This window comes from Mixophyes fleayi, chromosome 4, assembly GCF_038048845.1.
Source record: "Mixophyes fleayi isolate aMixFle1 chromosome 4, aMixFle1.hap1, whole genome shotgun sequence".
NCBI classification, from domain to species: Eukaryota; Metazoa; Chordata; class Amphibia; order Anura; family Limnodynastidae; genus Mixophyes; species Mixophyes fleayi.
The window spans coordinates 91408951-91436287 of NC_134405.1; the positions used below are offsets into that span (position 1 = coordinate 91408951).

Below are 27337 nucleotides of genomic sequence, written 5' to 3' on the forward strand. Positions count from 1 at the left end.
AAATGGCTGCAGAACCTTGCACAACACGGAAATCAGTCTCCACTGCGCTTGACTGAGGCGCATCCCCACTCCTTTGCCTATGTCGTAGGTGGCTGTGTAGGCCTGAATGGCCTTTTGCTGCTCCTCCATCCTCTGCAGCATATAGAGGGTGGAGTTCCAGCGCGTCACAACCTCTTGTTTGAGGTGATGGCAGGGCAGGTTCATGCTTTTTTGATGTGCCTCTAGTCTGCGGTAGGCACTGGCTGAATGCCGAAAGTGTCCAGCAATTTTGCGCGCCACCGCAAGCATCTCCTGCACACCCCTGTCACTCTTGAGGTAATGCTGCACCACCAAATTAATGGTGTGGGCAAAACATGGGACGTGCTGGAAATTGCCCATATTTAATGCCCGCACAATGTTACTGGCATTGTCTGACACCACAAATCCCCATGAGAGTCTAAGTGGGGTAAGCCACTGGGAGATAATTTCCCTCATTTTCTCTAATATGTTGTCAGCGTTGTGCCTCTTATTAAAGCCTGTAATACACAATGTTGCCTGCCTTTGCATGAGCAGCCATTTTGTAGATGCTGCTACTGATGCAGCTGTTGCTGTTGCTGCGGAAGGGGATGCATCTACCCAGTGGGCTGTCACAGTCATATAGTCCTTCGTTTGCCCAGAACCACTTGTCCACATGTCCGTGGTTAAGTGGACAGTGGGTACAACCGCATTTTTAAGAGCACTGAGGACACTTGATCGTACTTCTCTGTACATTTTTGGTATCGCCTGCCTAGTGAAGTGGAATCTCGAGGGGATTTGGTACCGGGGACACAATACCTCCATCAACCCTCTAAATCCCACTCCACTGATGGCGGACACCGGGCGCACGTCTAACACCAACATTGCAGTTACAGCCGCAGTTATACGCTTTGCAATAGGGTGACTACTATCGTATTTTGTGGTCATGGCAAACGACTGTTGGACGGTCAATTGTTTTGTGAAAGACTTAGCGGTCTTACGACTTCCCCTCTGGGAAGATGACCGACTAACAGCAGCAACAGCAGCAGTGGCAGTAGTAGGCGTACCGCTGCAGGATTCCTCGGATGAATCCCGTATTGAGGAGGACTCAGTCTGGCTGCTGACTTGGGCTGCAGGACTGAATCTGATGGAGATTGTGGAGGAAGTTGACGAGGAGGGTGTTGCTGGTGTGTATCCAACTGGACCACGGGATTTAGGTGTCCCTGTACCGATGAGGGTCCTAGCCCCAGTTCCTGAACTAACCACTGAACTATGAAGGTTATTCAGGTGACGTATAAGGGAGGATATTCCTAGGTGGGCAAGATCCTTACCCCTGCTTATTTGAGCTTTACATAAGCTACATATGGCCATACATTGGTTGTCTGGATTTGGATAAAAATAACTCCAGACCGAAGAGGTGCATTTTTTGGTCTTCTGACCAGGCATGACGATGGGCTTTTTCATCCCATGGACATCAGCTGTTTCCCCCCCTGGTGCCTCATTTACAATAACCACATCACCATCCTCATCATCAAGTTCCTCCACAGCGCCAGCTACATCATCAATAGCCTCCTCCCGAGCCACCTCTTCCCGTACAGTGATGGGAAGGTCAGGCTTGACAACCACCAACATCCTTGGACTCGCCTTGTGGATTTGTGATAATTTCTCTTTAGAAGGCAGAGTTGTTTGCTGTTTTGTTGCTGACAGCATAACTCTCTTCAATTTTTTGTAGGGGGGGGGAGGAGGAGGAGGGCTAAGATCCGTGGGTGAAGCTGAACCACTAGTCATGAACACGGGCCAGGGCCTAAGCCGTTCCTTGCCACTCCGTGTCGTAAATGGCATATTGGCAACTTTACGTTTCTCCTCAGATGATTTTAAGTTTCTCTTTTTGCTACTTTTTCTTAACTTGGGCTTTTTGGATTTTACATGCCCGGTACTACGAGATTGGGCATCGGGCTTGGAAGACGACGTTGATGGCATTTCATCGTCTATGTCATGACTAGTGGCACCAGCTTCAGCATTAGGAGGAAGTGGGTCTTGATCTTTCCCTACTTTATCCTCCAAATTTTTGGTCTCCATTATATGTAGCACAAGATACTGCAGAATGTGTGAACTTGGTAATATTGCAGTACCAATGGACTTATACTGCTGGATTGGTTTTGCAAATTTGGTTATAATTATTATATATTTTTTTTTTTTTAAATTTTTTTTTTTTTTTTACTTTTATTTTATTTTTAAAAAACTTGGGAATAGTGGGGAAATAACTATGCCCTTAGAAGCACAGAGCACAGGACACAGCACCACTGGACTGAACAGGACACGGCACAGGACCCAGCAGCACTACGGAACTCAGCAGGACAGAGCACAGGACACAGCACCACTGGACTGATACTGCAGAATGTGTGAACTTGGTAATATTGCAGTACCAATGGACTTATACTGCTGGATTGGTTTTGCAAATTTGGTTATAATTATTATATTTATTTTTTTTTTTTTTACTTTTTTATTTTTTTTTACTTTTTTTTATTTTTTAAAAACTTGGGAATAATGGGGAAATAACTATGCCCTTAGAAGCACAGAGCACAGGACACAGCACCACTGGACTGAACAGGACACGGCACAGGACCCAGCAGCACTACGGACCTCAGCAGGACAGAGCACAGGACACAGCACCACTGGACTGATACTGCAGAATGTGTGAACTTTGTAATATTGCAGTACCAATGGACTTATACTGCTGGATTGGTTTAGCAAATTTGGTTATAATTATTATATATATTTTTTTTTTTTTTTTACTTTTTTTTTATTTTTTAAAAACTTGGGAATAATGGGGAAATAACTATGCCCTTAGAAGCACAGAGCACAGGACACAGCACCACTGGACTGAACAGGACACGGCACAGGACCCAGCAGCACTACGGAACTCAGCAGGACAGAGCACAGGACACAGCACCTCTGGACTGATACTGCAGAATGTGTAAACTTTGTAATATTGCAGTACCACTGGACTTTTACTGCTGAATGTGTGAACTTGGTAATATTGCAGTACCAATGGGCTTATACTGCAGGATTGGTTGTGCAAATTTTGTGGTAATTAAAAAAAATTAAAGTAGTTTTTGGTATTTTTTTAAAAAACTTTTTTTTATTTTTTTAAACACAGGGGAATATTGGGGAAATAACTATGCCCTTAGAAGCACAGAGCACAGGACACAGCACCACTGGACTGAACAGGACACGGCACAGGACCCAGCAGCACTACGGAACTCAGCAGGACAGAGCACAGGACACAGCACCACTGGACTGAACAGGACACAGCACAGGACCCAGCAGCACCACTGACCTCAGAAGGACAGAGCACAGCACACAGCACCACTGGACTGATACTGCAGAACACAGCACAGCACAGCACAGCACAGCACAGCACAGCACAGAACTAAACAGCACAGAGGACCACCTAACACACCCTCCCTCTACCCTGATCAATGCCCGAGTGAAGATGGCGGCGACTAGCGGGGAATTTATAGGATCCGAGTATCGCGAGATCCGACAACGGGATTATGAGTCAGAGCCTCAGTTTCACATTTGAATTTGGCGCCAATACCCGGATCTGTCTCGGATCCGACTCGGATCCGCAACGTTCGGGTGGGCTCGGATTTCATAAATCCGAGTGCGCTCATCCCTAGTCAGTAGTATGATAAAGTATATGTTAATAATAAGGAGAAGGGTGTCAGGTTATCACTAGAAACATAAAATGTTAAAATCATGGACATTCTGAAAAAATGTATTGGAAAGAGTGGTCATATAAAAGTATAGATGATGGTCAGAGAGATGGAGGTGACAATGAAAGAAAAATGTGAGAGATTTCTTGTGTACTAATAAATCTGTCTTAGGGAGTTTTACAGAACATTTAGCACCATTTTAACCCTTTGATTACAACAGCTGGAATATTTAAGTTGATGGATGTTCCCATAAATCCTACAGTGAACGGCACCCACAAGCTTTGTGTTCACATTCAGAAAATTAGATTAATTCCTGAACACATGGTCACAACGACCTCTAGGAGATCACTCTGCACTCTGAATCACAATATGCCTCCAAGTCATCTAGGAGAAGTCAGATGATTAAATAGTATATTTTAAAAAAAAAAGACACCATTCCATCAAGCCCATCTTTCATAAATTCTTGGTGACCCCAAAAACAGAAATTGGACAAATCGCACCCATAGTAAGATCTTACAAAATCATGTCAGTTGGATCTCTAAACATGCTTGTACTGCGCTTAATTCCTTTTGTCTACAATTAGGTCATAACGGCCTATGATATATCTAGGACATACTTGAAAACGAGAGTTGATAAATAAAATATCTTCTACCAATTTACCATCACTTTCCTCTGCTAATGGTTAAACCTTCTTTCCTTCATTCTCAACAGCCATTGTCTTCTGTAAAATTCTTCAATAAAGTTCATTAGACAGAGTTTTGCTTTGACCTTAGCTATGTTTATACATATTAATTAGATCACTCCTAATGCACTTTTTCTCCAAAGTAAACAAGCAATTTGAATCTTACCTGTCAGTAGGCTTCTTGGACGCTCATGTGTCCATTTTCTGTTCATAGCTATGAGCCATAATCCCAAGAAATGAAAAAAATGGAAAGTGGTCCACCTAGGCTGGTGTTGGTTAAATCAGGGGGGTGAAAAAGCAATGGGCCCCGCAAAATTGGCATAACCAGCAACAGAATATGCCAGTCAGGACTTATGGGGTAACTCTGAAAGTGTGACAATCAGTCCTAGACCGGTATATAAATAAGAACACACACTTAAATTACATTTATTTCAATTAAAATACATTTAATTGCAATAAAAACAACAAATTGGGCATAGATCTCTGGCAATTAAAGTGCTAAATTATCCAGCATGTAAAGTAAGTGGAGAAACCAAGCATTAGATTCAGGACCCATACAGTGTTATAATCAGTTGTGTAGTAAGGAAGAGCAATATAAGAGGCAAAATCTTCCTGGGACAAATTCTAAGACATCATTCTACATAGGCAATAATGGGACATTTACAACACAATAGCTATAAGTTTACATAGATATTTGAAATACCACCTCAAAAATTATTTTTTCTTCAATGGTCCCTAGAAAGTATTTAATCTATTTACCATTATATTTTTCTTGGCAGTCACAATATTACTCACTTAAGCAATTTATTTGTTTTGCAGAAAGTGACTAATTAATTGGCTGCGGTAGACATATAAAGCAATAATCTATCTGCACCATCAGAGTCCTCTATGCATCCATTACATTGCTAGCTTCTGCCATCCTTAGCATATGATGTAATGTTAATATGAATTGCGGTTTTGTTTCTTGTACTATTTTGTTTATAATTTTGAATTGATGAGTCATGCAGGCATCAGAGTCTCCTAGGATTATCTGTGCACAGACAAGCATTGAAAGTCTTTAAAGCATGGTTTGACTCATAGATTCTCAATGTGCACCTGTTTACATTAAGTCTCTATGAATCCTCAACAGCAGAATCAATTTGTTTTCATTGGCTGGAGTCCAATACAGAGATACTCATTTCATGGGTAGATTGGCTTACGGAGGCAGTTGTGACCTGCTTTTTTTGTCCTATGTGCCTCCTTCAATTTATCTGTAATTCTGCAGTATGAAGAAACTTTTATCAAAGTCTCCACTAAAAGGAATGCTTAATTTGAGTTCAATAGGAGTTGCTAGATCCAATTAAAATATTTTGTTATGCTTCAGCATGTAAGCTACATGTGCTTATGAAGCCAGATTTATATAATTGGAGCCTGTAGGTTTACAATTTCAGGCATCCTGAATTCCAGTCAATGAATTAGCACAGGCACTTGTCGTCAGGGGTGGATTGGCCATAGGCCTTATCTGCAGATGAAATGGGGCTGGTTGGGGGCAGGAGAGCTGGGAATAGTCTTAAAGGCAATGATTTGGGTGGCATCTCTATAGGCTGGGTGGCGCACTGATTGTTGCCTTAGAGAGGCAGTGTGCGACCATTTACACAGGCAGTGCTGTCTATTGCTGTGCTCATATGCGCTTCCGCCCCCACCTCTACTTCCCTTCCTCTCTTCCTTGCCTTGGCTTCCTGTTTGTTGGTCCCGTCACAAAGTAAAATATAATAGCAATACACTGCACAGTAAAATGTGTTTTGAGCTAAACTTTGCTCCTTAATTAAATCTCTCCACAGCCAATTAAACATTAACCAGTGTCACTTAATTTGAAAAAAGTCCTTACCCACTTCAAGACCAGTGAGTAGATTTATTAAAGTGGCATTTTGAAAATCTGCAGCATTTTGGCAATTTTAAACTGGCAGAAAAAGGCTGGGTTATTTTAGACATAGTCCTGATAGGTGACATAGCTCAAACCACATGGAGTTTACAGTTATCGTGCCTGCAAGAAATTAAATAAATATATTTTTAAAAAAGCTCTCCCTCCTCTCCTCTAACTGGCTACTGAGCAATCGTGTCCCTGCACCTAGAGAAGACCAGAACTGTGCCGACTAGCACATGGCCCATCCTGACAACCTTGATTGAATAAAATAATAGTATTATAGTGGCTTCATTAATTGAATAAATAAAATAAATTGATAAAAATAAAAAACAGTATCCCCTTAATATAGTTAATTTATTAATATTGCTGCATTAATAATTATGTTTTTTGGGTACAAAGCATTTTTTTCAATGTAGTTTCCCTAATAAATACTTACCTGAAATGGTACCTATTCGTGATCCAATATAATCTATATAAAAGTTAAAATATATGAGATGCACTGCTCACAAGGTGCTCCTGATTGGCTGCCCAGCTATTAAGTAGGCGGGCTTACAGGAGATTAACACATTTGGCATGTGGAACTCCTTGTAAATCATTAATGGTCCTGCACAAGATAAGGACAAAGCAGGTAATCCAAATAGTTCTAGCATAGCCATCCATAGCCATCTTGCATAGTTTCCCTTGATCAGTTAGCTGCACAAGAACCCCAAAATTCCTTTAGGGTTCTCCAATGACTGCTTCCACTCTGGATTTCTCAGAGACCCTGCGTCATTGCATGTTTATGGCAACATTACAGGGATGGAAAGGGATTTTGGATTAACATTGTCTACAAAGACCTTAAGGTCACATACTAATGCAAGATATTGGACTATAATTAGAACATTTTACTTATGGCAGTCTCAGGAGAACTCTCTTCACCTCCTATTCATTCTACACTTAGCATCATACTTATTAGTCATTAAATATGATACAGGGTTGACATTATCTACGATTAAATAATATGGATTTGCAATTTACCTGATGGTTCCTAACCTAATTGAGAATAAGTTATATCTTCACCTACTGCATGGTATTTACCTCTCAAGACTCATTATATCTAAGTAGTTCAACATGTGGGATATTGTTCTTTTCTTAGTGTTTTGGGAAATCTTTAATTTCTGAGACCAGGGGGAGAAAAATATTTTTTTTTCTGTTTTAACCTTGCTGGAGGAAATGCCTTATTTCTGATGTATATATCTGATAGAATGAGCTTTTGTTTAGAAAGTCTTTTGTGTATTGTGATGTGGGGAAATGACTTGTTTGGGGTTTGTACCTTTCTTTGGGAATTAGTAATCTGCGACTGTCTGAAGAAAGGATTAATGTAAATTAGACCTTTTGACTTGCTAGTAGATTTCCTGCCTCTAAAATAAGATGCAGGAAACTACAGCAAGGTTTTTAAGATATCACAGATAAGTGTAAATATTGTTAGCTTTGCAATGCATGTAAATCTATGTTTTAGTAAACAGATTACATCCTGATTCTAAAAATAGCCTCTGTCCAAATCTGTATAAAAACCACTGTCCTGTACACTGAAATGTATCATTCTGATGTTCCATCTGACCTGACCACTGATACATTTAATCAGTGGAACTGTCCTTGTCAGGGCACCTGAGTGAAATAAAACATCACTTTCTGCTTCAAGACCCTGCTTGACAACTTCTTCAATATTGCTGTAATCCTGCGACCTGCAGATTAGACCCTAAATCTAATCCGTTCTCCGGCTGTTTTCTGAGGTTTGGACCCAGCTCTCCAGTACCACCACTCTGCCACTACCCAGCAGCTTTGGCAAGTGTGACAGGCCAGGGGGGATCCATCCACAGCACCCTGATCCATAGTAAGCAGTCAGGGGTACCAGCCCAAGTATACCAGCACGGGAGTAGACTAGCAGCGACAGTTACCCAGAAGGAACGTGGTTCTGGGCGCTATAAAGGAGCTGCCGAAGTCGTATAATTGGATGAACGAAAGTATATTGGTTAATATTGTTTTGCCGTGCAATTGCGATCCGTACGCCACGTAACACAGATGCGTACACCACGTAACACGTGGCATGGTGCGATCGCACGGTAAAATACGCACGCACACACTCGCATTACAACATTTAGTTATTTATATAATTCATATTCATATTGGTTCCGTTACACTGTAATTTATGAGCAGATAGTATTTGGTTTATTATTAGTATATATATATATATATATATATATATATATATATATATAGTGATTATATGTACACTTCAGTGATATTCAAGGTTCAGGTTATAGGAAAGGTATCATGCCTAGTATCATATTGAAACTCTAATCATCAGCAGCTGTCCAGTGCAGTCGGCGAAGAGATCGCACATTGCATACTTTAGTTATTGATATTAGGGAATAAACCTTTGTATGATGTTGGCTATGAAATGCTAATTGTAACTGGAGCATTGGCGGGAAGAAAGGAGCTCATCCCCTGGAGAGATGATCCCCACCTTTGGATTCCTTAGATTGAATCAGCCTATGACCTGTTTAGCCTGGACCCATCTGATGTCTGGACCTATAGAAGCAAGCCACGTCATTTGCATTGTTCTCTGTAACACTGACTGTGTATATATGATCATAGCTGTGCACCCAGCTCTCAGTCTTCACTGATCACAGTATTCTAACAGATATACTGTCCACCGGGTCCCGTGGGTGCGCAGCGAGCGCATGCGATAGCAGCGGTATGTATTTATCTTTTGGTATTGGCTGTACTGTACTGTATCATAATATAATAATGTATTGAATTGTTGACTATTTACATCTGCTAAAATAAATCACTTCATGCGATAGCAGCGGTATATATTTATCTTTTGGTATTGGCTGTACTGTACTGTATCATAATATAATAATGTATGCAATTGTTGACTATTTACATCTGCTAAAATAAATCACTTTGTGCGTTAGAAACACAATACAATCGCCTATGCAATGCTTATTTGAAAACTACAGAATTACTTTAATAGAGCCCAGTGGTGGCAGCAGGCTCCTCCTACTTTGGCAGTAGGGGCGTATTTGGAATAACGAAAGGGGACGGTGGCAATGTAAGCTACGCCGGTTCCCAGCAACAACAGACAGGGTGGCATAGGCGGTCCATCTGTCACAAGCGTGCAGAGAGGAACAGCACACTGAGCCGGCAACAAGAGAAGAAGACAGAAGAAGAGAGGAGAAGGAAAGAAGGTCATAGAAAGGAAAACAAATAATGCAAGAACAGAATGTGGGGAAAAAGGAGGGGGACAGTATGTGGAGAAAAAAGAGAGTGGCAGTATGTGGGGAAAAACGAGGGGGGCAGTATGTGGGGAAAAAAGAGGGGGACAGTATGTCGGGAAAAAGGAGGGGGACACAAACGCAAACTTATTTTTTACAGGGGGGCGCCAAACATGCTAGCACCGTCACTTGAGGGAGACTAGCGGAATCGTCGCGAGCATGTGTCATGTGACACAAATAGGGAAGGGTGACTGAATTCATACGCAAACTGATCTTTTGTATTCAGTGAATTTTTAAGTCATACAATAAAACGCCAGCCGCATTCCTCTTGTTTTCCTATGGTAATATGGGCCACAAAAATTATACATTGGAGCCGTATGCGGCCCATAGGCCGTGAGTTTGACACACCTGGTGTACACAGTATAAATTCATGCAATGTAATTTATCCATAGACATTTGATCTATAAAGTTACAATCATGGAATGGATTCATATCTTCTAAACCCGTATACAGACCTTATACATAATTTTATAGATTTTATGCATTTTGTGACTGCCTTTAGTATAAATAAGTAGGATTAGACAATCTCAACAATGGCAATGGTCACAGATAAACAAAAACAGCAAAAATAAAGCACAAAGCATTTTGCCATGTGCTATAAGATCATTACAGACAATACTATTTGCTATCATGGCCTCCTACTCACAGAGATTTATGGCGTGTATCACGGTGAGTAGGAAATTGGAACCTCAAGCAAAACTGTTCACTGCAATACTGCAAACCCAGCAGTAATCTTATTGTGCGGAATGTAATCTGCAGATAGTTCATTTTGTTTGGTATGAATATGACCACCTGCATCTTCTGTTTTGTTCTTAGAAATGAGAGTAGAGCACTTATAAAATGTGTTTTTTTTTTCTTAGTTAGCAGCATAAGAGAGAAGTGGAAATTCCTTGAACAACTTTTTGAAATTTACTGATTTTTTCTTCTGTATGAGTCACCATTACTTCAGGTATTTTAATTGCAAAATAACTAACACATATGGCCTCATGTATAGTATCACAATACACATAACATGTCCCAAAATGGTGCCTTTGTGTTTTTTCTGTATTGCTCATTGAGACTCCGCATTGTGCGTAAATTGGTCCGCATCAAGATATGCTTCAAGTGTATCTTAATAAAGCTGTTTACTACAGACACCTCTTTATTGTAGAATATATATGTAGAATATATATGAAAAAACTGTGTGCTGACCGCAACCACAACTGATCCAAGCACCAGCAGTCGTAACCTGGGCTGGTTGCTCTAATGCAGGGGCACGGCCCACATGGGTCCTCCTTGCATAGACTGCCGCAACTAGCACCAGGCCATGACAAGGTTTGCTGGTCACACTATAACTAGGAAACCTGCAGCTTGTGGCCTCTCTAACAGTGGGACACCTGCAAACAAATGTGCCCCCCCACTCAGGAAGAAACTTGGTCCCAGTAAGCCCATAGCTATGGCTGCAGGAGCAAGATGGCACTAGTAGAAGTACAAGCACCAGCATTCTCTGGCATCTGGGGTCCACTGGGAACTGAATTGCTAAAAATAAAATGCTGTAAAAAAGTAACACGCAGTAGAAAAAATACTCTATTTGAATAAAAACGTACCCGTTCCCTCAATAAAAACTTACCCATTCCCTCAATAAAACTTACCCATTCCCTCATTCACCACTTTATTGTACTCCTAATTCGTTCTTTATTCGTCTTTTTTAATCCAGGGAACAAAAAATACCAAAACATGAATGACGAAAATCACATACCTGAGAGATTCCCAGAGCTTGAATGAGCTGCATGGTATACCCTTATTGTAAATTGACTACGTGCGCTCATCCCTTCCCTCCCCATTCCGCCCATGAAATCATAGGCTGTCGGAAGTGTACTTTGCGTTCAAAGATGATTCGGATGTACTTGCATTTACTGGTGTATAGTCTTTTTCTGAGCATGCACAGCGCAATTTTATCCAAAAACCAGCATGTATCTGCATTTGTGTTCCTTAATGAATCAGACTCTCTATGGCCTTTATTGATAAATACATGCTTAGGGACATTGTGTACTATAAAAATATATGTATGTATAAATAAGGTTATATTACTCTAGAATAAAACATAGAAAGGGGGAACATCCAGGGTTTAGAAATTTTCTCTTTGTTCATCTAAAAGAAATTCCCAAACACATATTAAAAATAAGTAAAAACAACAATTACTTTCACATCATGAGCTGTAAGATGTAGGTCTCTGAGCACTATTCAGATACACAAACACATATAACATTCATATGAAAAGGTTTGAAAACTCCTGCCAAGCCATGCCCCGATGCCTTTTGTCATCAGGACTTCGTCAGGTGGTCATATTATTGTAGTTTATTATTATTGTCATTGATTGCAAGGTATGAGAGTGGGGAGAGCAGGGCATACATAACAGTGATATAAAAGGTATACAAAATAAATGTAGATGTGATAACAAAGGGTAAGGAGGGGCCCTGCTCACAAATGGAGATTGGGACAACAGCTAGGGTTTGCCAGTGTGAGTAGTATAACATACCTCCCAACCATCCCGACTTAGGCGGGACAGTCTCAATTTGAGGGTTCTGTCTCGCCATCCTCATGAAGACAGCTTTGTCTCAATTGATGGGATAGTTGGGAGATTTTCTGCTGCTCTGCATAACGGCTGTTGTATGAACATGTACGCACGAAAATGAAAGGGTTTGGAGGGAAGGGGAGGAGATGACGAAACAGAATCGCTAGGCACGCCCCCCAGAGTGTGATCACGCCCCCATTAGGAGTGCCCACACCCAGATCTTGACATCCCACATACCCCTTCCTGATGCTGCCTACACAAATGTTGGAAGGTATGGTGTAGGTGGGAGTAGGGTAGACTCTAATAAAGAGTTGGGTTTTTATATATGGTATAGGCAGTGGTCGAAGTGGACTGGTATATGATAATATGTCTTACCATCACTTCTCCTAATGTCTTCATTGTAAAACTATCAAATTCCACTCACATTTTCTATACCGCCACTTTTACATTTCCACTTTGAACACTGAATATGCTGAAATGAGGCTGGTGTTTTAAAGACTTGGTATATACTTTATTTATGTCCAGTTAAATCACAATGTATGGGAGCCAGTAACCTCTGGCTGATTATGTTTTAAGACGCATGAATAATATTACTACCCATGCAAATGTGATAGTGAAAGCTGATAGCATGACAAGCACATTATCACGTTTAAATGAATGATGATCAGACAGAGCAGGAAGTCTGTTACATGGATATTTAACAAGGCAATATCTTTATGGAGGTAATATGACTCTCTTGTATCAGTTTGCCTATTTAACTGTATGTGAAACTTGAAAGTCATATTTTATTCAATTATATTGTGGTTATTTTAGAGACTAATTATAACCTTACCAAGCAAATCATTTGCGTGAGCTAATGAGTATTTATAGGTTCTTGAAAAAGACCAAAACATTAATGAGTCACAGCTGCAGATAGAATATCACGAGTATTATAGATAAGGCCTATAAAAATTCCTTATATAAACACATATAACACATAACACATAACTCATTGTTAATAACTAATTGCAGAGATTGTTTAGATTGACAAACACTTTATTATGTAATTTCTACAATTGTTCTATGTTGCACATTTATTACAAAGCGATTCTAATAATTTAAATGCAGTGAGGGACATATATAGAATATCTGCACAAATAAGCAGTTGCATGTTAACACAGCTGTGCAACAATAGTTAGATTTATTCAAAAGCACGTCTAACATTTCACTATTAAGCACGGTCAACTTTGACTTCGTAAGGGATGAGATTTGAGTTGTTGCACCTCCGTATGAATCCACCAATCCACACAATGCACCTCTGCACAGTACGTCTGGCAATAAGTCACTAACACTCTGTTTAGTTAGAGAAGTATCGCACTCCTGACACAGGACATTTCTGCAAAGTTGTTAATTAGATCATGGTGGATACAGTATTTTAGTTAAATAAAAACTCTTTATCTAAAGTATATTCATGTCAGTAATACACATATTTTGATATATACACATATTGTGAGATATAATTTTAAATAGTGGCTTTACCTTACCTGATCTTTACAGTTTGTTTAGTTAAATACATTTGGTTATATGTACTAGTGCGCTTTATTTGTTGCTTAGTTGTCCTGAGATGAAGCAAGGGATTCAGTTGAAATGATTTGAAAGTAAACAGTTCCATCACCTTAAAGGTGGTATATTATATTCAATTCAGTTTGTACTTCCAAGATGATTTACAAGAACAAATGCGGAATAATTCAAATATGCCAAATCTCCTCCAACTCCTGATTATTTATCCCATCCAGTAAAATAAAATCCACATTTGGGTACATAGCTGATGCCTCATAATTTGCCCAGGTGCACTTATTATCCCACACCAAAACCCGCAATTGACATACATGCACTATCCTTTAAAGACAGCTTTCTAAAAAAATACCATTTATAACATCACAATACAATTGCCTCTTGCCCTCCTTCGGTTGGAACAGATCTAATGTAACTTGTAATGTCAGATAATTTACATATCATTTTTAAAAATGTTGCATGTACAGTTTTTTCCCCTGTGATAATCAGTAGAAAAAGCTACACGGTCATTTTTTTATTTTACACATTTTGTACATTTGCGGATGTCCCAGGAACCATAATTTTTGCATCCAATAAATAAAATCATAGTATTTTTACAAAATTTTGCAACACTATTATCAATGAATATATATATATATATATATATATATATATATACAGTATATATTTAAAATTTCCCATAGTACCGCTACTCTTTTCCCCATGTAGAATTGATTGATTGAATAAATGTGTGAACCTGGGGAATTTTCACTGACTTAGCAAAACTCTTGACAGATAAGTAATACTGAGCACTGTACAGCGTGATCTTGGAAGTTACACGATCCTCATCAGCTGTGTATACTTCTCTCAATGGATTAGATGTTACTTGGACAAGTTGTTAAAGCTTCTACTCTGTGTCTTTAAATAGACACTTCTTCTAGACCCCCCTTCTTTTTCTGGACTACACAGTTGTGTTCCTTTAGTTCTTGCAACTATTTTAGCCTTTACTCTATTTCCATAAGACAAGTCTACAGTACTTGTGTGACTACATAAAACTCCTTTACTTTTGAGGGTATTTAGATGTTGTGTAAAGACAGGGTTTGCTTTTTTAAAATTGCATTTATTTGTGCCTTTGCATAGCAGCTGGTGAATGTTTTAATGGCTAAATATGTGAAATGTTACTTATTTCTAACTTTTGAATTACTTTTATAAATTCCTTTTTTTTGTAACCTGAAAGTAGAGCAGTAATGTAACAGAAGAACAAATAAAATTGCTCCCATTCACATTCATACACTAATAGCAGGTTGTTGGTAATAGCTCTTTCTAAAGACAGCAGAACATATGAGAGTATGAAAGCACAATAAAGTATGTTTTTTGTTGGGTTAGTGTATACTTTGTGCTGCAAACAATAGTAATCATTGGGCGATATATAACAAAAACTTAGAACGTTTAGTGGAAAAAATAAACATTTATTTGTAAAAAAAACCATTAAGACTTTTATACTTCATTAAAAATATATATATCTTTTAAATAAAAAAGAGCAAATGTTGAGTCCATAGTAACTAATAAACTATGAGGTATAGTGCAAATTATACAATTAAACAGCTTTCTGATTGGTTCCTATGGGTTAATGTCCATTTCCACTTAAATACACCATGGTGTCTGAATATATAACCAAGATTTAGATGACCAATTAAGCATGCTGACACTGTCACTGTAGCTGCTATAGTCTGTGTCACATTAGTGGGCCCCATCTTTTCTTCCTCTTGGAATACAGGACACTTCTAGCCACACTTTGAATGAAACTCAGGTATGTTTTCATTCAGAAAATATACTTAATAATTGTTTTAGCACAAGGTTGTTCACAGACATAGTTTTAAATCAAAGGAAAAGCAAAAATAGCTTAAAGCCTAACCAATTCTGAGTCCTAGTGCAGAGTGTTTATAGTAGTTTTCAAAGTTTCTTTTAGCTGCCAATATATCCCATCCAGTAAGTAACTGAGACGAACTGTTCTTTCTAGGGGAGCTTCTGTGACTTGGGTAAAGTCAAGCTATAAAATCTGCGGCCAACATACCTGTCCTGCTTAGCCCTGCCATATTGCCCCTTTTCAGTTTAGCACTTATGGGTTGGGCAACTGTTCTTGACATATAGTGTACTCTAGACAGGCAGGGCCAGTGCTGCCACTTGGCGAACCTAGGAGGTCACCTAGGATGCCAGAGATTATGGGTCTGAAACACTGAATGAGAGACATAATGTCACCGCGGCTTCCTCTCACGGTGCACCAGCCTCCCACATAATGGGGCAGCAGCCTCTTATTTGTGAATCTGCCAGCTGCTGCTGGTCTTCCATGTAATGGGCTGGGAGTGTGGCACTGGGATATATGACAAAAAAATTATTAAAGCCAGCACCACTTCTTTTAGAATTCACCAATAGTTGCTGTGCTCATCCAAAGTACAGCTGAAAGGGATTTGTGGAAGGCTCCAAAATTCCTTCCAAGTTTGTTAGGTAGAGGATAAGGATATCCTTCAGCGCTCAAAACAGGTACTATACCAATGTATGTTGTAAACCAGCTATCATCCAACACGTCCTAGTGGGCTCTTTGAAATCACCTACACATATTGTTGCAGCCAAAATGCAGTTTATTCCGTAGATGGCATTACAGATAAGTGGATAGATTATACAGTCATCAGACAAACGCGATTCCTTGCAGGCACAGCAAGTAGTGGGCGGATTAGAGGCAGTCGCCAGCTTGTGATAGGTGGGAAATTGATAATGCTTATCCCTGAGTGTCCTACCCTAGTGGTTGGGGACCGTTGGCTTCCTGAGATGCCTAGAAGTCTAATTCAGGGTAGGTAGTATGCAATGACCCCGTTGATAGTATCTGCATATGCTAGTTGTTTAACTTAGGCCTATTGTTCTCTTTTATCCATGAATAAACACTCCACCTGGCCATATTTAAGAATAACTTGTCTAAGGGTGGGTATACATTCTCGGCTACAGCAGAGATACAGCAGCGCCCTGACTACCACTTCACCTCCAGCATTCGGAAGCAAGTATTCGATCCCTGAATACATTATACTGATCGCATTAACTTGGAGGAACAACCGCAAGTATTCCTTTCCGATTACAACATATTGACTGTATTGACTCTCATTTCTCCTTTTTGGAGACATCAATATAGGAATACATCCTCTGTTTAGATATTAGTGAACTATTGCTTACAATTGAATCAATGATATTGTTTTTGCATCTCATCGTGTTTTGCATCCCTGTCTTTTTGATTGTTTTCATTAAATAGTGGATTTATTATATGGTTATTCTATCTCTTTAACATTGATTCAAGCGCAGAATTTTTTCCTATTCATGTTGTATAGGGTTAGACTATCCTATTATTCTAGCAGCTGAGTCAATTTTTACACTACCCCCCAGTCGTGCGCACCTTATATCTCTTAAAATAGTCCATTAACCTGATCCTTGGTTTCCTAACACCTGCCCTTTGTGATATCGTCTTTGTTACGACCTGCATTCTGCAGCTTCTGTCTGCAGGTACTTTGTTGGTCCTTATATATATATATATATTTGTATACTGCCTGTAGTACCACTGTCCACCAAAGAGGCCTCTGTAGTACATAGACTGCTCTTACCTGCCTTGTTATTGCTGGAAGCTTAAACACCTGCTTCTGGCCTAAATAAGTCTGCCTGTCCCAAGCAACCTTTGCCAGATCATCTGCTGCAATTAGCTGTATTGCTGTGATTGTTCCCTGGCTCCTGTTTGCTGCCTTTTCTCTGAGTCTCCAGCACATCTATTCACAGAACATCTCAGCCACTGTGTCTACTCCAGCATCCTGCGGTTCGGCTCTGCAGATTATTGCTACCTGTTGTCTGAGTCTCCAGCACTTCTATCTGAAGATCATCACAGCCACTGTGTCTACTCCACTATTCGGTGGTAACGCTCTGCATATTATTGCTACCTGAATCTTCAGTGCTTTGCTCCGCAGACCATCGCACCTTGCGTGCCATCTCCACTACTTCGTGGTAAAGTCCCGCGGACCACCGCATTCTGCATCTGTTATTCACTGTGTTTTTTAGCTATTTCTGCCATACCCTACCGTACCGCAACCTGAAACCTGTGTAACCGGTGTTAATAAAAACCACTTCATTTCACTACGCTCTCTCTGTGGTTTTTATTGGGAATCTTGACAGTCTTTGTTATATTGGCACCTTACAAAGGAACTGAACCAATAAATAAATGTGTTGGAAATCTGAAGATTGAAGGAGACTTTGTTCATGTTTTAAATGACAACTGAGGAAGATTACTTCTTGCTTGACATACTGTATCACAATGGACTGGTTTAAAGCATACTTTGGTATGATACCTGTTTAGCGTGCTGAGGGACATCCTTAACCTCTATAATATGACAATCGAGCTCCACATTTCAAATAACAGAAGGTTCGCTCCTACACCACAAAGAAACGAGGGACAGAGGATGGGCCAGCAACGATGGGATGGGGGTGCCAGAAGGAAGGGCAGCTTAGGACAGATCATCTGTATTGCTATTTATATTGTCTGCCAGATGCCTCAGTTCAAATCTGAAGGACTGTAGAGAATGCAATAAGTGGGTTATTCTGTTATTTTTCTCTTGCCTCTGGTGATTCACTTCAGAGGCCCAGCTGAAAGCGAGAATATTTCTTTCCACTGCTGCAAACCTTTTTTCTCTGGGGCACAGTTTCCTACTGAAAAAGAGGACTCAATGGTGTTCTTCTATTATTTGGGAAAGAATAGCTTCCGAACTAACCTCAGAGGCATCTGTTTGTTCTACAAAAAGTTTTTCAAAGTCAATTTGCATAACACATTATGCAGTTTTGAGAAAACTGCTTCTTCAATTCATTCAACCTTTACAGCTGCCCTTTCTCATTTCATTTCAATCAGTGATACTGCTATTGGGACATATTGGGGGACAAGTGCCTTTTATTTGTCAAACACCAATACGAATGCACCTCACTTCTTTTGGTTTTCTGGTGAATTATAAATAACTTACATTTTCTTAATTCTGGATTGAACACTATCCAGACTACCCACATTATCCAGCTATAACATATCCCAAATATGTTGCCTCTCTGTCAGCACTATGACACATTTAGCCATTAAACTTGTCCTTTTAACACTGTCTAGCACAGACTAAACCATATTTAAGGGAACTTCCATTCAGGGATGTAAATGGCAAAATTGGTACGAACTTACTTTCCCTTCCTCCAGAGCCAACCCCGCTCTCTGTGTCTCAGACGGCACTTCCAGGTATCAGGTCTCATAACCGCATGTTGGGGCGAGGGATTTGAATCTTTATGTATATAAACATTGCTCTGACACTCGTTTAGTGTCAGAGGAACTTGTATGTGCCCTGACCCCTGCTCCTGTGTTCTGTGACCTTGTGCTTCCCTGTATCCCTGGCTGAATTTTATGTACCAAACCCCCTCTGCTTGGCTGACTAATTCTGCTCTCCCATCCCTGTGTACCGATTCCTGTCTTGTCTGACTACCCGCTGCCTTAGTGCTTATCTGCCGTCTCGTGTTCCAGACCTGGCTTGCCTGACTCTGATTCTGCCTCCTAATTCTGTACCTCGCAGCCAGCTTGTGTACCGGGACCCTGCTTGCCTGACTATGCTCATCACTTACCTGCATATCCTGCATATCAGTCTCTATCTCCATCCGCAATGCTACATCTTGGGGCAAATCATTGGACCTGCGATGGTTCTTGGTGAACACCGGAGAGCTTGTTAGACTCCGCACCTCTGGTCAGCCAGTGTCAATCTTGGTTAGCACTAGAATTCTGTACCTCATTTGTTACAAAAACAGACATGTAACATTATATGTCTGTCACTCACCGGACTGTGAGTGCCGCTTCTCGTGTGTTTAGGAACCGTGGCCGTCCACCATCCTGAGGGTCTGCGCATGTGCAGCCCTTTCAAACCTTCAGTACCTGTTGCTTTTAGTTAATTGGCTGATCAGGCAACACTCCCTATTTAAAGCACCTGTGGTCAATACCTCGTTGCCTGATCTTGGAGTCTCATTCCCCATGAGCCTCTGAAGGAGTTCCTGTGTTTCCTCGTGTATTCAGCTCCTGCTGATTCCTGTTGTTCGTTTGTGGTTTCCAGACCACTTCAACTCTCCTGTGTTCATCGTGACTGCACCAGCTGATTCCTATCCGCTGCCTCCGTGCTTCTACAGTATCCTGCTCACTTCAACTCTCCTGTGTTCATCGTGACTGCACCAGCTGATTCCTATCCGCTGCCTCCGTGCTTCTACAGTATCCTGCTCACTTCAACTCTCCTGTGTTCATCGTGACTGCACCAGCTGATTCCTATCCGCTGCCTCCGTGCTTCTACAGTATCCTGCTCACTTCAACTCTCCTGTGTTCATCGTGACTGCACCAGCTGATTCCTATCCGCTGCCTCCGTGCTTCTACAGTATCCTGTTCACTTCAACTCTCCAGTGTTCATCGTGTCTGCAGCCAGCTGATTCCTATCCGCTGTCTCCGTGCTTCTACAGTGTGCCTGCTCATTTCAACTCACCTGTCTTCATCGGGTCAGCACTCCGCTGCTTTCATCTCAGCTACTGGTTATCAGACCGCCTCAACTCTCCCGTGTTCTCCAGGTGTCCAGTTCCATATACTACTGCTTCCTGAGTATTGCCTTGTACTTGCTGGTCTACCTACCGTGCGCTGCACCAACTTGGTTATCGCTTCCATCTTCCAGTGGTCTCTCCTCCTGCCGGCCTTCAGCCGCTCAGGTATCCCTGCACGTCTCTCTGACAGCCTGCTCTCCTGAACCGCGGTATGCATACTTCTCATTGACTGTGCTTGTGTTTTGCATATCTAGCTGGACTGAGTTTGTTCTCCTCCGGAGTTCCTATCCACTGAGACTATTGCTATCATTTGACTGTGTTTCCTATTTGCCTGGATAGTTATTGTGACTCTGTATATTTGTGCAGTGCTGCTCAGTTATTATTATATTGTGCATATCATCGTGGGATCAAGTCCTGTGTGCCCGTGTATACTCTGCATTGCATTCATCTCCTCGTGCTCCTCCTCACATATATATTGCAGTGGTACCACTTGCTAGATGCAGACCACTGTCTCCTGTTCCCTGTGACACCAGTTTCAAGTATCCTCTCACATAGCAGTGGTACAACTTGCTAATGCAGACCACTGACTCCCCTGATACCTTCACCTGGATTCCATTCCTTCACCTAGACAGCGGTACAACTTGCTATACGCAGACCGCTGACTCTCACCACCTCCTCGTTACTCCTGGACATTCCTACTCACTATAGCAGTGGTACAACTTGCTATCCGCAGACTACTGACTACCCTCACGTTTCCTTGTCCATCTAGTTCCTCGTGTACAGTTATCTACCTATTACCAGTGCTGCTAGTCATAGACTTTTCTCGAGCATTCTCTTACCATCTGCTGTCTCCTGTTCCATGGTCACCCCGCTACCAGAGTACCATATTACCAACTATACTGCTCTGGTAAGTCCATCATCTGGTGATACCTGGGTAAAGACTCCTAGTGCCCGTGACAATGTCTCATGTTGTCTTAGCATATTTTCCTTACTGCTGAGATGGGAATTTGCCAATGACCTTTTGTTTTCAAAGTTTTTCTCTCATCCCATCAACCTCAGGACCAGATTGGCAGTAAATGAGCCATCATTCAATATTCAACAATCATTATAAAACATTTGACATCCATCAGGTTTTGGCACCAAGACAATATAATTTGATTATTTACTCCTCGATCATCACAAGTGTCATCACTTTTTTCATTCAGCATAGCTTAGTCTCAAGATTCTTTGCAATTTTAAGGCAATTAATACCATTCTGGAGGATGCATTTTTGTGACCAATATACAATACAAAGAGTATACTAGTGACCACATAACAATGCAGAGAGTATTTTGATTACCATACTACAATACAGAGAGCATTTTAGTGTCCAATAAAACATGGCAAGTATATTAGAGACCATTCAATACAGAGAGCATTCTATTGATAAATACTGGATATCAATATTAATGACCACTATACAACATAAACTCCAAATATCTGGTTGCTATAGAATGTAGATCCCAAATTTCTGGCAGCCACTCAATGAAGACCTTAGAACGCTGGTGGCAATATATTGCAAACCTCATATCTATGCTGCCTACAGGCACTCACCTCTACCCACTCACTCAGCATGCTCTTCATTGCTTGAGGTGCCAGGAAGTGGTCATCGCCACTAATTGACTCCTAAATCTCTGCTTAATGAATTGCTAGCGCTATCCACCAATCAGAGTTCTGGCAACATCCTGGCAAAGAAGGATAGTCAGTAGAGGGAAGGTTTTCTTCTCTCTGTCAGCCACTGATGCATCGTGGTATGGGAGAGAGGGTGGATGGAGGGCTCATCCTAGGCAAGAGATCACCAGATGATCCTTCGATGGGCATGCATGATTTACTGGCACTGTCATTACTTCCACCCTTGTGATGACAATAGTTCCTCCCTTGCAATGAATATTTGGTACCAATGGTGGCTGTCACAGTTGCTGTACACTTTTTCTTCTTGTTTTAACAAACACAACCACTTTCTGAACATAGTTTAACATCATGTTACACTGGTCTCTATGAGGAAGTGTACAGAATGCAGGAACATACCTTATTCATAAGAACATACTACTTTCAGTATTTTCTTGCAATTAAGTTCCCTTTCAATGGTCCATGTGTATTTACTAACAGAGTATATTTAAGCTATCTGCTATAGAGCAATGAATCATTTGTCTTTTATATGAACAATATTATGAACTTCTGCCAACCTTCTCCTCTTCTGCTAATTTCTCTAAGGTAAGGCAATTTTTCTTATGGTATGCAGCCTTGCAGAGCTGGTAACTTACAGAGCTCAAGTTAGTCACAAAAACCCTAAGTATGCTTTTTCCCCCTCAAAGCAATGTATCCTTTTCCATGCTCCTACACATTATTAAAGTAATAAAATGCACAAAAAGCTCACATATTTGTATAAAAGTCGCACATACCTTCAACAATGATTTATTATAGACAGACTATAACCTTCCCAAAAAACATGTAAAAAATTCCTTGTAAAAGAAAAATAATAAAATAATGAGGAATACATGAATGAAGGATATACAGTGGTTAGCATTGCTGTCTTGCAACACAGGGGCCTCTTGTATCAACCTCATTGGGGTGCTATATGCTTGCAGTCTGCGTGTGTGCAGGTGGATTTCCTTTGAATGTTTTGCTTTCTTCCCATTGTTCAAAAACATACTGGTAGATGAATCGGCTTCTACCTAAATTTACACTTATTTTGTGTGTGTATCTCTGATATGGAAATTAGATTGTAAGTTCTACTAAGGCAGGGACTCAAAGATTCTCTGTATACTGTGTAATATGTTGGCACTATAGAAATGAAGTTTATAACTAAGACTAATGTTCATTCAGTAAATATTTGTAAGGTCACCCATCTTGTGAAAGTGATTTAGCCATCCATAATACACCACTGGGGTACAAATGTTTAATTATAACATATGTAATGCTAAGAGAGCATCCTTTACCTAATTTATGAAGAACACTGGAATTTCTTTTGGTTTTTCACCAACGCACCTGGATGGTTGTCTCAACGCATTTAAAGGTGCATGCTTACATTATGATCTTTGGATAAGCCTCTGTAAACTAAAGGTATACCTACATTTTCAGAGAGTTGGAAAAATCTGAAGAGATGCACTGTGCAAACCTGTAAATGTGACATCAATGTCCAGACAACTTAGTACCACAACTTTACATTTTTCACTTAAAACACTGCTCAGTATATTCTCATCAATGGCTTAAATTAATCATGAGAGTGAGGAGACAATGGGACTGTCTTTATTACATGTGGCACTTTTATACGTTTGAAGCTTTTTTATATTGGGAAAAAAAATCCGTTGCCTGCCAGATCTGAATTGGTGCCAACTTCCAGTGGTGGAAAAGGCTATATTGCTCTATAAAGCAGGACTATCGCTAAAAAGATCCCTTCCTCAGCCTTTTATTTCAATAATCTTTCCCAGCAAAATTTAATCTTAATTTTACACTGCTCCACAAAACTAGAAGCGTTGAGATACTTACTACTTATTTGGCAAGGAATACCCCTGCTCCACCCAACTTCTCGCATTAGTCTGTGCAAACTAGTTATCTTCTTGCTCTGGAAACAAAAAAACTAAAACACTTTGCCAAAAATTTACCACCAGCGTACATCAAGCCATGTAACATCACCAAAAATAATGTTGCACTGTGTCTTGGCCATTTGCACATTGTAAATAATGCCCTCTGCCCTATCACTTGTTATTTTATGAGATCCGCAGTTTTTAGTTTAAAATTAAATGCTGATTCAAATATATATATATATATATATATATATATGGCATTTTGCTGAAATGTCTATCGATGAGAAACTAGATAAGAGGTGTGTCTTCAAAATTTTAATTTATCTCAGTTTGCATCAGATCAGAGATCAAAGTGGGCCGGTATATGGTAGTGTGCCATACCACCACTTCTGTTACTGTTTGATTACATTTTCCATAACGCCACGCTAGGTAACGCTATAACACTCCATAACACTAGATTTGCACACCACCACTGCACCAGATCACATTGTGCTGTGTATAATAGATGTGATAAGAAAGTGAGGTGAAGGCAAGAAACTAGATTTGTTGGTCAGTGTCCAAACATACTGGGATTTTTCAATAATGTATGATTATTAACTTTTTTATATTTGTGGCTTGATTTATTTAAGAAAGCTCTGTCTTAGTTGAACACGTTTTATTTAGTTATATACAGTTTATATGTAATGTAAATAAATGTAATATCTATCGTTTTAAGTCTGTGCATTCACTCTTTATTCAAAACTGTAATTTCAAAATGCAGTTCATGAAAAGTCATTCTGAGTTATTTTATTTAGTACAGAGACAAATGTCATGGTTTAAGGCTCACATTCTCTGGCTAATAAATATGCTTATACGGTGTGAACCAACTACAGTAATACAATAGGCTGTAAGGCACCTCTTTATCCAACTAAAATAATGCAAATCAATAAAAAAAATTCCATTCACAAAATCAGATTAAAAGACTGGTTCCACCATTAAAATCTTAAGTGACAGTTTTTAACCAAGACCATAACAAAGAGAATTTATTTTGAAACTAGCTAATGACTACTCTCAGAGCTGCAGAAGTTAAGCTTCCAGTGTGTTATGCAAAACACCTGCATATACTAAATTCAAAGAAATGTGTAGAGAAATGGATTTTTGAACAGGCAATATTAAATTGATTATTAGAAATTCTTAAAAGGACTCATAGGAAAAAAAAACATCCAATCATATTTTTTCCTGAGCAAATGGCAAGGTATAGAGCCACAAGTCCCATAAAGTAAATGTAATGTGTCTATTTTCTTGTTGTGACAGAACTCCAGCGAAAAAGACGTAACCCTGAATATCCTGAGTGTATTAAGTGAATTGCTGTCTGCTGGTAAGTGACCTACTGCATTAGTATTTTATTGCAGGCGATGTTCCTCGAAATGATAGGGTTGTAAAAAACACTGGCAATGTGAAGTGACTATACGAAGTATACTATAGATAATGACACCAATATATTGCACTTTTTCTGCCAATTCTAAACAAAAAGTGAAGTGCTCTGAGCATCTGGCTAGAACAGGAAGAAAGCAATCTGACATTTCAAATTAATTACAAGCAATTGTTTTAGAGCTGCAGTTAACTATACAGTGACCAGACCAATGTTCACATGTTTGAAATGTGATAGTTGTACAGGGAATATAGTTTATTTAATAACCTACCAAATTTAAAGTTAGATTATTGGGATAAATTGCTCTTAAATCAGTCAGGTTATATCATACTTGCCAACTCTCCCTGAATGTCAGGGAGACTCCCTGAAATAGCAGTGATCTCTCTCACTCCCTGAAGAGTCTGGCATTCTCCCTGATGCAGAGCCAATACAAGACATGGTTGGCTTTGCCATCTGTGGCATGATGACACAGTTCAGAAATTGTGTCCTATGTCCGTGTATTGATGCCTATGGAGGTGGCCATTTTCATGGAGACCAATATTTAATCTTGGTCTCCATGAAAATGGCCACCTCCATAGGCATGAAAAAGATTTAAGTCTGACAGATAAGACAACATGATTTCAGTAATGGAGACAGAAATGTAAAAGATACTTCAGTCTCTAGACATCCATTAGCTACTTTTCTTTAATGCATAGTTGCCTACTCTTCAGGAGACTCCAGCATTTCTGGGAGACCTCCCGGGCTCCCGGGAGCGAAGGGCAACCTCCCCGTTCTCACCCCTGCAATACATAAGTGGTGGAGGCGGGGCTTAATGACGCAAATATTGTGTCATCTTAGCCCCGCCCCCTGCCGTAATTGGCAAAAATTGTGACAATTGTTTAGGGGGCAGGGCCAAAATTATGCGATTTGTCAAGCCTCACCCCCGCACGCCCACCTCCCCCAGGCTCTCCCTGAAGCCAACGAGGAAAAGTTGGCAAGTATGGGTTATATGAGGAAATGACATCAAAACAGGTAAATAATACATTTTCCACTATATCCACTATATAGTCACCTAAGCTCCAAAGCAGTTATAATGATAAAGCAGTTATCGGATAAAAGAGACAAGGCATACATTTCAGCATTCAGTTTCCAGACCCTTTAACATGATCCCTTCTAGCTTGCACACAATGCTCTTCTTACAATCTTTCTATTTTCATTACTTTTGCAGTTACCTGGGCTGAACTATTCAATGGATAAGAATGATGTGATCAGCATTAGTCAATTAATTCAGCACAAGCTACTTTAATAGGGAGTGGGGTGATTAGAAGCAGAGCATTGTGTTTCTGGTGTTAATCCATAATTGCATGCAGCTTTATGAGCCTCAAAACTGAGCATTTTTGCTGGACATACAACACCAAAGGACATGTGTTTTTGAAGTTTTTTCAGGTAATTTTCTCTCTGCTGTATTAATATGTTAAAACACCTAGCACAAAAACGCACATGCAGAGTACAAAAAGTACCTTAGGAAACTGGTGTACGTTAAAAGCCAACATGTTGTGTACTAAAGATGTTCACTGACCCCCATGTTCTGGTTTTGGTTTTGCATCTGGATTAACTTCGTATTTTGGTTTTGGTTTTGGCAAAACTGCCCTTGTGTGTTTTGGTTTTGGATCTTGATTTTTTTTCTAAAATCCCATTTGTTTTTTTTTGCTAAAATCCCGTTTTGTTTTTTTTTGCTAAAATCGCATATTTTTGCTTCTTTCTCCCCTACATTATTATTAACCTCAATAACACTAATTTCAAGTCATTTGCAGTCAATTTTGACCACCTCACAGATCACAATACTATTTTCATACACATTCAAACAAAGACTGCAGCGACATGGCTACATGCTAAGCGACAGAGCATTGACACAAACACACAGCAGTTCATAGCGCATCTAGGAAACATTGCCACACAGCAGTGGCAGAAAAGGAAAGTGGTGCAAGATGGAATTGTCCTTGGATTATGAAATCAGTTATGGTTAATTTGATCGCTATTCCCATTCCTTGGATA

General features: G+C 40.0%; 1 protein-coding gene across 2 annotated transcripts in view; it reads left to right on the forward strand.

Moving 5' to 3' along the window:
• Nucleotides 1-27337, forward strand: part of AGBL1 (AGBL carboxypeptidase 1) — a 504403-nt gene that overhangs the window by 14831 nt on the left and 462235 nt on the right. For both annotated transcript variants that reach the window (XM_075207749.1, XM_075207747.1), the window contains exon 2: nucleotides 25186-25249. In XM_075207749.1, coding sequence (XP_075063850.1) covers nucleotides 25186-25249 — 64 coding nt within the window. The remainder of the gene's footprint in view (nucleotides 1-25185; nucleotides 25250-27337) is intronic.